At 36.8% G+C, this 12,239-nt stretch overlaps 1 protein-coding gene across 1 annotated transcript in view; it reads right to left on the bottom strand.

Annotated features, from left to right (window-relative positions):
• Window positions 1-743: 743 nt before the first annotated feature.
• gnai2b (guanine nucleotide binding protein (G protein), alpha inhibiting activity polypeptide 2b) overlaps window positions 744-12,239 on the bottom strand; it is a 54,749-nt gene continuing 43,253 nt past the window's right edge. Inside the window, exons 3-9 of the mRNA XM_053497854.1 lie at window positions 7,962-8,103; window positions 7,448-7,608; window positions 5,078-5,206; window positions 3,772-3,901; window positions 2,710-2,863; window positions 1,809-2,022; window positions 744-1,684 (exon numbers count right to left, since the gene is read on the bottom strand). Coding sequence (XP_053353829.1) covers window positions 1,832-2,022; window positions 2,710-2,863; window positions 3,772-3,901; window positions 5,078-5,206; window positions 7,448-7,608; window positions 7,962-8,103 — 907 coding nt within the window. The 3' untranslated portion in view covers window positions 744-1,684; window positions 1,809-1,831. The remainder of the gene's footprint in view (window positions 1,685-1,808; window positions 2,023-2,709; window positions 2,864-3,771; window positions 3,902-5,077; window positions 5,207-7,447; window positions 7,609-7,961; window positions 8,104-12,239) is intronic.

The following is a 12,239-nucleotide window of genomic DNA, read 5'->3' as shown; positions in this document are numbered from 1 at the left end:
CAATTGCTAAGAATTTATACTTGAGTGTCCATTATACTCTAGTTCCCTCCTACAGTCCAAAGACATCTAGATTAGGCTAAATAGCTAAATGTGTGAATGAGTGTGTTGTGTGCCCTGCAATGGACTGGCACCCTGTCCACCCTGCCCTAGGTCTCCTGGGATGTAAGCCTGAAGAAAGGTGTAAGTGTCTGCCCCTAAAATTAATTTCCTGAACTGTTTCCCAACAGATAACTTAAGCTAACATGTTTTCTTTTTTTATTATCCTTCCATGGTATTAATAGTCACAACTCTTTCAATTAGATTTTCTTTGTTAATTACTATACTATATTTAACAATGAGTAATGTAATGTGAATGATTAAAGAAATCTATAAGGTGATTTCTAACTAATTTACTTGCCAATTTATTGTGAAGATATTTGAACAATTTCAATTGTACAAAAAAAATCCAAACCAAAGGAATTATAGATTTCAGTCACGTGTAACCTGAAGTTATTGCAGAGTATATAATTTATGATGTATTGCAAAGCTCAGGAATACTTTACAGTTCTTATTTATTATTATTATTTATTACCTTTATTCTTTATTACCTTTCTTAGTTAACAACTGTGAGCACTTGTAACCGAGCATAAGCAATTTCCCTCTGGGATTAATAAAGTTATTTGAATCTTATTTGAATCTTGAATCTTTCTTTATACAAAATAGTGTCTTCAGAAAACATTCAGACAAAATAGAAGCAAAAACAGTTCACAGTTGTGAAATCAAGTTTTATTTTCAATAAAACATTTCATGGCATTTTTATATTAATCAGATGGCGGTCACGTTTTTTTATTGTCTGCTAAAAGCACAAACCTCATGTTTAAAATCTTCATTAGATACCGCAAACTGAAATTGCTCTAAACTCTACAGACAATGTGGGGAAACAACAGAAGTCAAGGCACAAAACAGAATAAAAGAGTTGGGGCAGGAACACAAAGGGACGAGCGAAGACATAGTTATGCATCTTACATATTAGTCACAGTTGTACAGTGCTGAGCAAAGTGAAGCTAGGATTTGAGAATGTTAAACGTGTTAAGACAAATTACTGAGAGCGTGTCGCGCTGTGGCTGAACCAGAGCAAGCTATTGGTTCTTTTTATTTCATTATCATCATTCATTTTAAATGTGGTCCATCACACAGCACATCATACAGCTTAGCCAGGAATGTGGAATCCATGTGTAACTAGTAGGGGGGGAAAATAAGACCAAAGCAAAAGTTGAACTGATCCCGATCTGTGCTTACATAGCTTTTACAAAAGACATTACACAGGAACGTTTATTAAGATTCACACATTTGTTAAAGAAAAAGAAATTTTATTTATCAAATATTTCTCCCCCCATTCTCTTCTTTTGCGCTGTCGTACTCAAAAACAAAAGTCAAGGAGGAAAGACAAACATCAGAAACGATTTGTTGCCTTTTTAAATCTAAAGAAAATAACCTCATAATATTTACAAAAAAAAAAAAAAAAAAAAATTAGGTGACTTGTGGGATTATGCAACCTATATATTCTCTTTGCTGTGGCTCTTGCCCCCCTCCCTCTCCCCAAAAGGTATTAGATGAAAATTCAGCTTTTGTCTGGATGGCTGTAGGCAGTCTGGCATTGTGATGCCCAGTGCTAATGCAGGTGCAACACACAGCTGAGCTCTTCCTGAAGAATCATAAGAGAGGAAGAAAAAACATTTCAATATATAAATACATATTTAAACTTTTTTTGTGTGAGAATGTCAAGTTGATTGACTATCATTTCTGTAGAACTCTGTATGTGTGTGTACCTTGGCATATTCCCTGACTGTCATTAGAAAAGCCCACAGTCCTTCAGGTTGTTTTTGATGATGACATCGGTGACGGCATCAAACACAAACTGCACGTTCTTGGTGTCGGTGGCGCAGGTAAAGTGGGTGTAGATCTCTTTTGTATCCTTTTTCTTGTTCAGATCCTCAAACTTGGTCTGGATGTAGCTTGCTGCTTCGTCATATTTGTTGGCTCCTAAACAACGGGAACAGGGGGATGAGGGAAAACATCAGCATAAGTGTAATGCTCAAGCAAGCCAGGCGCTAGGGAAGGAAAAATAAACTCTAAAATTAGTGCGCACCAGTCAACAAGTTCCAGTTTGTCACTAATAACTATTACATTTAGGAAGTATGTAAATCTTAGACTAAAAATCAACCATATACATTAGGTCACAACTATAGGGTACAACTGAAAAAAGTAGACCTCAGTATAATACAATTTTACCAGGATCAAAAGCTGCTTCAAAAAAAAAAAAAATACAGATAGATAAACAAATTTAAACAAAGTAAAACGAACTAATGTTGACCAGGTTTAACCAACACACATAAAAATCCTAAATATTTTCTTTCTAAAGTTATTTGTAAACAAAAAGCATATTCAGATGCAAAATGAGACAAATGTCTGCCAAAAGGCAGAAATGTAAATGTAACTTTTATAAGTGGGATAACTTGATAAAAATGATTGCTATCTTAGCTTTCATTTAAAGATTAGTTAATGACACACCCATACTGCATGTACTGTAGCTAAGTAATACCATAATAAATAATAATAAACACCACCATTATTTGCAATATTAGATAACATCACAAAGATGATGATCAGATGGCACACAGCTGCTCCTCAACATTGCTAACAAGAACAGTCGGCACTAGTCTTACAGACCTGTATACTCAGGAAAGCAGATGGTCAGAGGGCTGCGTGTGATCTTCTCCTCAAACAGATCCTTCTTATTGAGAAAGAGGATGATAGAGGTCTCTGTGAACCATTTATTGTTGCAGATGGAGTCAAAGAGCTTCATGCTCTCATGCATACGATTCTATATATAAAAAAAAGAAACAAAAGGTGATAAGGGAATGTTAAAAAAAAAACTGAGATCTGGCACAGTGAAGTTGCCACAAGGGGGAGCCACAACTTCATGCTTCTTATGATTGAACTACAAACACTTGGTGATTATATTAAAGTGATCACTTGTACAACGGACCATTTCATTCAGTTATCTATAACTAGCAGCAGCACAATGCATAAAGCGGATACAGGTCAAGAGCATGAGTTAATGTTAACATCAAACTTAATTAGGATAAAGTCTGATCTCTGTGATTTTATTTGAGATGTACTGTTTAGTTCGAGTATTTCGCAGACAGATTTCGCAGGAAAAAGAAAGTTAATTATTCATCGCCTATCTTTAATTCTCCAATTTTTATTAGGGTTTTGTCATGGTAGCCTCAGATTCCTATTGGCTGTCTCAAGCAGAAACTGATGTCTTTAATTGTTGTAATCCATCAAATGTAAATTTCAATGTTTTGTGCATGCTGATATATTTTTCTGTTATACCAGTTGTAAAGAGTGAGTTTAAGTTATTTTAGTCATCATTTTTACTCAAAGCTTAAATTAATCCTAGAAGATCAGCAGTTTCTGAAATACACAAAACAGGCCATCTGGCACAATATCCATGCCATTATCAAATACACAATGATCACACTTTTTCTTCATTCTGATCAGAGCTCTTGACATACATCTGCATTTTTACCCATACATGTAAACAGCTGATTAGATAACTGGTGAATGCTGGTGTATTAAACAAGGTGGAAAGTAAGCATAGCTATGGCGCATACTCTCCTCATCACGCAAGTTCATAATTGTAACATACAAGACAAACGTATCTCACTGTTTGCCATGAACAAGGACCAAGCCATAGACCTAAAGTCAAAGTGCTATTGTCCTCACCATCTCTTCATCCTCAGCCAGCATCAGGTCGTAGGCACTTAGAGCCACACAGAAGATGATGGCAGTCACTCCTTCAAAGCAGTGGATCCATTTCTTCCTCTCAGACCTCTGCCCTCCAACATCAAACATCCTTGAGACAGAGACAGACACAGAGAGAGGTTCATTGTCCTTGCTCTTTAACATTAAGATTTCATTAAGCACATGGGGGAGAAAAAAAGCATTAAGCTACATTAACAGCAAGCTCCTACAGCCTCAGCATCCAGGTAATGATGTCATCCAATACAATGGAGACATTTTACAACTCAATTATGGCCATCTTTCATTCTGCGTGTTTTAAAGCACAGAGTGTATAATACACACTTGTACTGATTTGATATCTTCAGTCCATCTGTCCAGACAATAACTGAGGTTTTATTACTGCCACCAGGAGACAACTTTCTAGGGTTACATGAGTGGAACAAATAAAGAAGCAACATTCCTGACTTGCTCTATTGATCATGATGTATTATTCATTATATAAAACAGAAGAGGTGATGGAATGAGGGTGGCACAGCACTCGGCTATTAGAGCTTACTTTATTTCCCCTAAATCACACTCAATGTCTTAATATCTTTTCTTAATAACAAAATAGCACTTTTACAACTATAGGCAAACTGACAGATACATAAAAAGTGCCGACATTGCTAACAAGTTCGGTTGTACCAAGCTGACGGAGACAGAAAGGGGGAAAAAAAGCAACAGAATTTTTCATGCAATGGACAGGACGATCAACTGCCATGTTTGGATTATAAACACTTCTGATAAGCCTTCTTTATACAACTGCTTTAAAATGAACAGAAGCACATGTCCAGTCTTCCAATGGATTCCATGTCAGATCTACTAACTTAATACATAATGAACATCGTGCACTCCTGTTTACTAAACACACTTACATAAATGCCAAAACTTGTTTATTTCTTATAGTTTTCTTCCATAGATTACTTATTTTCAAATTTCCTTGCTAACATCTAGTCATGTTTTCTACTAACAGGTAGTGTAACTGATCATGTGATACCAGTGAGATGGTATCCAGTATGTACCATCAACAGTATGTTGCTTCTTGGCAAGTGTCATTTTATTTATATTTGTTCTGACCAAAAAAGCAGCAACACGCAGTTTTCATCAGGTGGCTTGTGCATGTAAAAAATGATAAACGCTTGAGTTAAATCAATGCTGTTGGCACCTCTGCAGAAGCACATGGAGAGAAAGACTAGCATACACGTGGACACGAGAGAAAGAGCAGACAAGTGTCAGTGCGGTCTCTTACTTGAAGTGCAGGTCCTTGAAAGTGAAGTGTGTCTCGACGATGCCGGTAGTTTTCACTCTGGTCCTCAACACGTCCTGTTGGGTGGGAATGTAGTCTGCTCGTGCTATCCTCTCAAGATCATTCAGATAACTAAAACACACACAAACACATCATTAGCCTTATAAGTATGATGATAAGTGAGCTCAGATATGAGATAAATAAATCATTAACACATGCCACAACCACTAAAGAAAGGTTTGACTGATCATCTCTATTTACACATAAGAACCCATAACCTTTTAATTTTTTTAGAGAGACAAAGAAGCACATCCAAATATAATTCTATAAAATTCAAACAGCACAAACATCTTTCAAGGCTACTGTAGCTGGCAGCATGGCAGGAACAGGTTCTCTCTCATGGGCCAGAAATAACCCTGTTAGCTCATTGAGCCATCTCTAACGGACACGCTATAGTCCTGCACACTTTGCTAAGTGAGACCATTTCTATGGCAACGTTGGCTTGCTCTCTCCCTCCTTTGTTCCCTCTCTCATTTATCACACTGACTGTTTATACGCGTTACTCCTGCCTGAAAGATGAGCACTGCAAAAGGTGAGGCTGCGGTTTGGGAAAAGAGTTGTTAATCTGCGGAAATCTGGGGCATCTTGGGTCAAAATTATTCATAACACTACACTTTGATAAAGCCCAACGGCATGGACAAAGAGTGCACAAAAATCTGTGCTGTGAAACACTGATTATGGTACAATTCAACGATGCATGATGCATTGTGCCCTCATACCCCGCCGTGCTAGCTGCAGATCTTCGGTAAAGAGAACTTGTCTGTGCACAGTGGACATTACACATTCTCACTGTGTCCCCTGTGGCAGTCAACACGAACCTGTAAGATGCAAAACAGCCCTTCGTGCTCTCTGTTCCACAGTAAAGCCATCTGCTGGAACTTGGTTAGAGCTGCTGTTCAACAAGTAATCTAAGAGCGACAGCTGATGTCTAGGTTTATACATATACTAACTGATGTTAGAAGTTAAAATACACGGGTGCATTGCAGCTCGGGAGTCGCTAAAGAGACATGCTTCACCTGAAAATGCTAATGTAATTAATAAGGAACAAAAGCCAACAGACACAAGTTGGCACAAACTAACATCACCTAGTACACATCATGATCATTGATAGCAATAGATAATTAATATTCTTTCTGCTTAAATATGAATATTAAATCATATATCCTCTAAACATACAAATGCTTATTAACCTTAGTTGGAGAGAACAGATTGCAAGTTCTATTTCCATGACAACGCACAGCAACCGCAAATCCACTATCCCATAAATACATCCCATTGTCATTATAAATTAGTTGAAAATGAAGCACTTCTCTGATCACAGGATGAATCTCATTATCTAATTTCACACCGTCTTCTTTATCAAGGCATTTCATATTTCTTTTCAACTAAGAGGACCCCGGGTGACATAAATTCTTATTACCAAATTCCCAGTGAGGCTAGATTTCTTAGAAAGATTTCAGAAAGTACTGTTCTGCAGTGGACGTCAGCTGACAGGACAAGTGACATTGCAAGGAGATGAATGCTGAGAAGTCTTAGCATGCTCCACAACAGCCTCCATCTGCACGCTGCAATTAATGTGACACCCAGCACGATTAAAAATATATATTAAGAGATAATGTCAATTTTAAGGGATTTTGCTGAACAGCATGCTAAATGTTATCCACATGCCTTTAAAGCAGATTAAATATTAGCAAATAAGAGAGACGGGAGTGCGATAGCACCAAATGTCATAACATTTCTCAACAAATAAGGTTTAAAAATGAAACACTGCTATTCAGTACCTACATGCCCGTGCCACTGCAACCATTGCGTTCTGTTCAACAAAAACAATTTTGATCTGTTTACCTTCCTTCTGCCTTTGCATTCACTTTTATTTCCCATTAGCTATTTAAGCAAATAAGGAATAAAGGATCGACTTAAGCTGTGAGGAATAGATTGGTACTTTGGTGTTCAAAATGAAAAATATATGCACAGGAAGGAAGAATTTTTTTTAAATAGATTTCAGTAGAGCAAGATGGTGGCAGAGAAAAAATTTCCATCACATATCAACGTTTATTGTGGCAGAAATATTAGGTGTGTGCACATATCGTGTCTGCATTATGCAGCTCGCTTTGGTGAACCTTCCTAAAAGTGACAGGTGCAAGGTTAACAACCTAGAGAGCTTCCTGTGTGAAACAGGAACATAGTGTATAAATATGCTTGTATATGTGTACTGATGTAATCTAACTAAAAGGGAATTAAGTAATTTGTCACAGTTAAATACTTTTGTAAGAAGCATAAGATTCTTGAGTGTAAGTATCTAAGTATACTCACTAGGCAGCCGAGTCATTAAGCTGGTACTCTCTGGAGCGACTGAAGCAGCCCTGCACCCCGCTGTCAGCCCACAGTCTGCGGATCACGTTGGCCAAATCGTCTGGGAGGATTCCCTGCTCTTCTGCTGCGGCAGAGAGTGCAAAGAGCTGCTTTGCATCATCCTACACACACATGGACACACAGCAAATCATCGGTTTACTGGAAGACTAATAGCATTGGTAAATAAACTTGAAACGAAAATCAAGGGATGGAATTATAATAAACCTTATCTTGAATTACTCGGCCGTGAGATTAGGTTGTGATTCACTGTTCAGTACAACTTGTCAAATGTCACAGAAAAAATGAATCTCTCAAAGCTACAAATAACATCATTCTGTGGGTGAGACACTTTTAATGTGTCTTACGATCAAGAAGCAAGTTTGATCCTTTTTTCATTTCATTACACAATAAATATGGAGATTTTATTATAGACAGTATGCAATCTCAAAAAGAATCCAGTATCCAGGTTTCCTACCGATCTCGCTGAATCTCCATAATCAATCTTGAGGTTGCTCATGGCTTTGATGATGGCCATTATAGACTGGATGGTGTTGCTGTACACAACAGCTCTGTACTGCTTACATTCGTCTTCCGAGTAGCCGTCTTCATGAATGATTCTGGAAGGTGAAAATAACAGGTATAAGACAGAATCTCAAGGTTTGCTTTGATCAGTCGACACAGCCTCCAATCATGGACGATGTGTAAAAAAAAAAAAGAATCCGTGAGATGTCTTTATTGAGACAATACAGATGATATGTAGAAAGACTGCCTGAGTGTTTTGTTACAATACAATATCACTTTAATAAAAAATAAATAAATAAATAAATAAAAACCACACACTATGAAATATGTTAAATAGATTTATATCAAAGAATTGCATATTAATGTAATGTGCTGGTTAAAGAGTTGGGTGGTGATGTCAACTTCTGTTAGCAGTTGTCTGCACACTCAGGTCAGGACTAATATTGTCCAGTTAAAGAATAAAAACAAGCCAGATTTTTTACTTTAAAACCTTAGGCTATATATTGTATGTGATAACAGTGAGGTTCACTATTAACTAGAAAGATGCTTCTGGCCCATTAAAGTAACAGAATCGTAGGGTTTTTGATTTAGAATCGATTCACACTTTTAATATTATTTAGACAAAATCATGGTCTAAAACTGATGACTTTCTTAAAAATTTAACATACAGTAGAATTAGCAAAAAATTGAAAATGCTTGTGTGTTCGACAAATACTCGCATTTTTAATTTATGCGCCACCTACTGGGCTGGAGTATGAATTAGAACAATGATAATCACTTTTCCAGGGACGTGTATATATAAAAAAATAAATATATAAATAAACCTTTCAAGGTTTATTAAATAAACTCCCCCACCACTTTTTAATATTTCAAAGGTCATATAAAATATAGCTGCTGCGGTCAAATCTGACAAACTTTAGTGCCTACTGATTCTAATCAGTGATTCGAAACTAATCAACAGTCTACTGATGATCTACAGCTCTACCGGTGACCCCTAAAAAAAGGAATAAAAGCTTCTTTCACATTTCCCAATTTTTTTTTAAATCAATGTACATTATGAATTCTGTAAAATCTACGAACAAAGTGGCTAAATAATCAAACAGACTCCGAGGTACAGAATGCAATGCACCTACACAAGCCGCATGAGTTGAGGCAGAAACTTAACTTAGCTTGCAATGATGAGCACAGTAGTGCTAATTAATGATGACAGTATTAGCATAAAACACTGAAGCATTGGCACTATTTGTGTGTTAAGCATACCATATGTAAGAGGGAGGACAGCTGGACAGACTAAAGCACTGAGCACTGCTCATCAAGTCTTATTAAGTACTTGTCCTTCTATCAGCAGTTAGTTAATTGGTATTTTAGGTGATGTAGGAGCCATTAACCCGAAGTGAAAAACAGAACTGGGTATAGCTGAAAGTCCTAAATCCATTACTAAATAACTCTTGGCAGGCAATGTTTATTTATAAACATTAAGATACAAGTCATTCAAGGGTGAATGTTTCCTTTAAGGCAGGTGTGTTTAGATTACAGTGAAGCCACTGTAGATTTTAACAGGAATGTATATAAGTATTAGCTTCATACAAAATTAAAAGCCAGATACAAGGTTTAAAAAAAACAAAACAGAAGGATAGCTCAGTGTCAAAAGAAAAAAACACACACGCCAAAGGATAGCTCAGGGTAACAGAGACTTGGCTTACTAGTCCACATATGTCCACCATATAACTTCAGCACTGGCAGAAATATGAACCAGCACTGGGCTATTATTTTGCCTCTGTAACATTATGTGGCTTGCAGCAAAGACAGGAGGGAGGTAATGTCTGTGCAAGCTGCTCTGTGGCCATTTTTATCTTTCTGAAGTGTAATAATCTGGGTTTTGAGCTTTTTACGTTCCCCTCTCATAAAAAATGGATCTGGAGTCTAACTGCCCCAGAGTAATGTGAATTATTAAACCATTCAAGGCCATGTGTGAGTGCTTGGGTGCATGTACATGTGCGTGTGTGTGTGTGAGAGAGAGAGTGAGCTTCTGACTTGTAAGTAATCACAGCATTTTAATTGCATTGAAAGTATTACCCAAAGCAAATCAAGCAGAGAGTAAGGTACATGTTCTGAATAATACACAGAACAAAACATACATTATTTATGCTGACTACCAAAGACTTTCCAAATTATCCAATTATTAAACTGTAGTCATTTATTTATGTTTATTTAACAATGGATTCCAGGATTTTAGAGGATCAATTTCATCCCTGCGCATCAACTCTTTATTTATAAAACAGCTAAATCTTAATATCCGGGTATTTTCTGGGACAGAAGGATTTCTGACGATAGCAATCACAGCAAAGCAAAAAAAAAAAAAAATCACGATTAAACATTAGCACTCATCAGATGGAACTTATCTAGACTGCCAAGCTTTAATATCCTGTGGAAAGGCACATCCTTTTATGATGATTCAGGGTTTAGTGGAGTCCCCACCCGCATAATACGAGGGTTATTGTTTCACTCCAGAAAATAAACTAAACTAAAAGGTGGTACATTTTCCTGTAGATCAGTGGTTCTAAAAGTGTGGGGCACACCCCACTAGTGGGGAATACAGACATGAAAGGTGAGGCGCAATGAACGGGAGGGAATTAATGGAAAAGGAATAATAGGAAAGTACCTATACTAATCATGCTTTTCTTTAAGGACAATAAAGATCGGACGCTCGAAACTAAACAATCACACGCAAAGAAATGGATCATTAATACAAGTAAATGAAATAACATCAGAGAAAAAGTGGAACCATAGAGCAACAATAACGGTTTAATGTCGGCATGTTAATTGCAGAGGAACAATATATAAGAAAACATTCGGTATTACATATGTAATTTCATTTATTCCAATGTGTATGCTGATGTTTCTGTATTTTTGTTAAAAATTACTATTTTATCAGGCAGTGCTAGTCTGGCATTTCTATTTTCCAGTTTGGCAACAAACTTACTTTTTGATCCTTTAGGCGCTTAACAGAAGGGAAGATCAATATTGTTCTACGCTTTTTGTTGGTGTGCAGCATTTTGCGATGATCCCTAAATCATTCGTTGCGCCGTAGAGAATAATGATGTTTATGCTTTTAAACATGTATAAATTAACATGTAATTTATTTACGCACCTATTGAATTTGGAGATGCGAATATAAAACTAACTTTACCACCGTCACAAACCAGGTCAGTAGCGTACTGTATGTAGTGAGCATAATAACATCAATGGATACATTTGTTACATGGACCACAAAAAAGCAGGTGATTCAGCACGATCAGCCTAATCAACCAAAAAGCCAGCCAAAAGGAAAACATGATGAAGCCTGTGTTGCGCTTGGATTCATGGTGGGGATGGTGGAGACCCATGTGTGTTTTGTGTCTTAAACCGCTGGCAGCACGTGTATTTTATCTGTTTTGAACTTGGTGTTATTTGATCTTATTGGTTTAGAAATTTATATTTCAATAAATAGTAAACTTGGCCGATTTCCTTATCATTTTGTTGACAAGTGGGGCTTGAAAATTCGCCCACCCTCTTAAGTGGGGAATGACAGAAAATATCTGAGAACTGCTGTTGATGATCATGACCCAAGACTTCCATGGTGTGGTAACAGAAAAGATCATTCTGTACAGTCAGTTAAATCTCGAGGTAAATTAAAGCTGAAGCAAAAGTCACTCAGAGTGCATTTGCTTTATTTAGCAAAATTATATGAATCTAGAAGGATTAAAAAAAAAGGGGGGGGGATTGAGCTGCCCATTTATCACACTGCTGCATTTTACTGAACCTGGCAGATTCATATGGTTTCTGAATTAGACTTCATGCTGATTAAATGCAGTCTCTTTTCAAAGCACAGCACACAAGTTTACCTGCAATCCTACCTTTGATTAAGAATAAAGCATATGCATCCATTAATATTTGATAATACAGGCTAAATGGGACAATCTGGGGGCAAATCTTAACCATTTCACAGACAAAAGAAGAAAAATCATGTTTACATTGTTGTATTTTGCTGATATAAATATTTTTATTTCATATATTTTGTTTATTTTGTATTTCCTTCTTTAGCAGAAACTGCCTTGTCCTGGTCAGAGTCACGGTAACCCACGCCTGCTGAAGGTATAAATGAATCTTATTAAAATTATTCCATTACGTTTATGAGTAATGCAGAGTAGCCAATCCACCGACTGGCATGTTATTTTTGAAGGAAACAAGA

This window comes from Clarias gariepinus, chromosome 6 (assembly GCF_024256425.1).
Source record: "Clarias gariepinus isolate MV-2021 ecotype Netherlands chromosome 6, CGAR_prim_01v2, whole genome shotgun sequence".
Lineage (NCBI taxonomy): Eukaryota > Metazoa > Chordata > Actinopteri > Siluriformes > Clariidae > Clarias > Clarias gariepinus.
The sequence above is the reverse complement of the archived record's forward strand: the minus strand, read 5'-3'. Positions and strand labels throughout refer to the sequence as shown.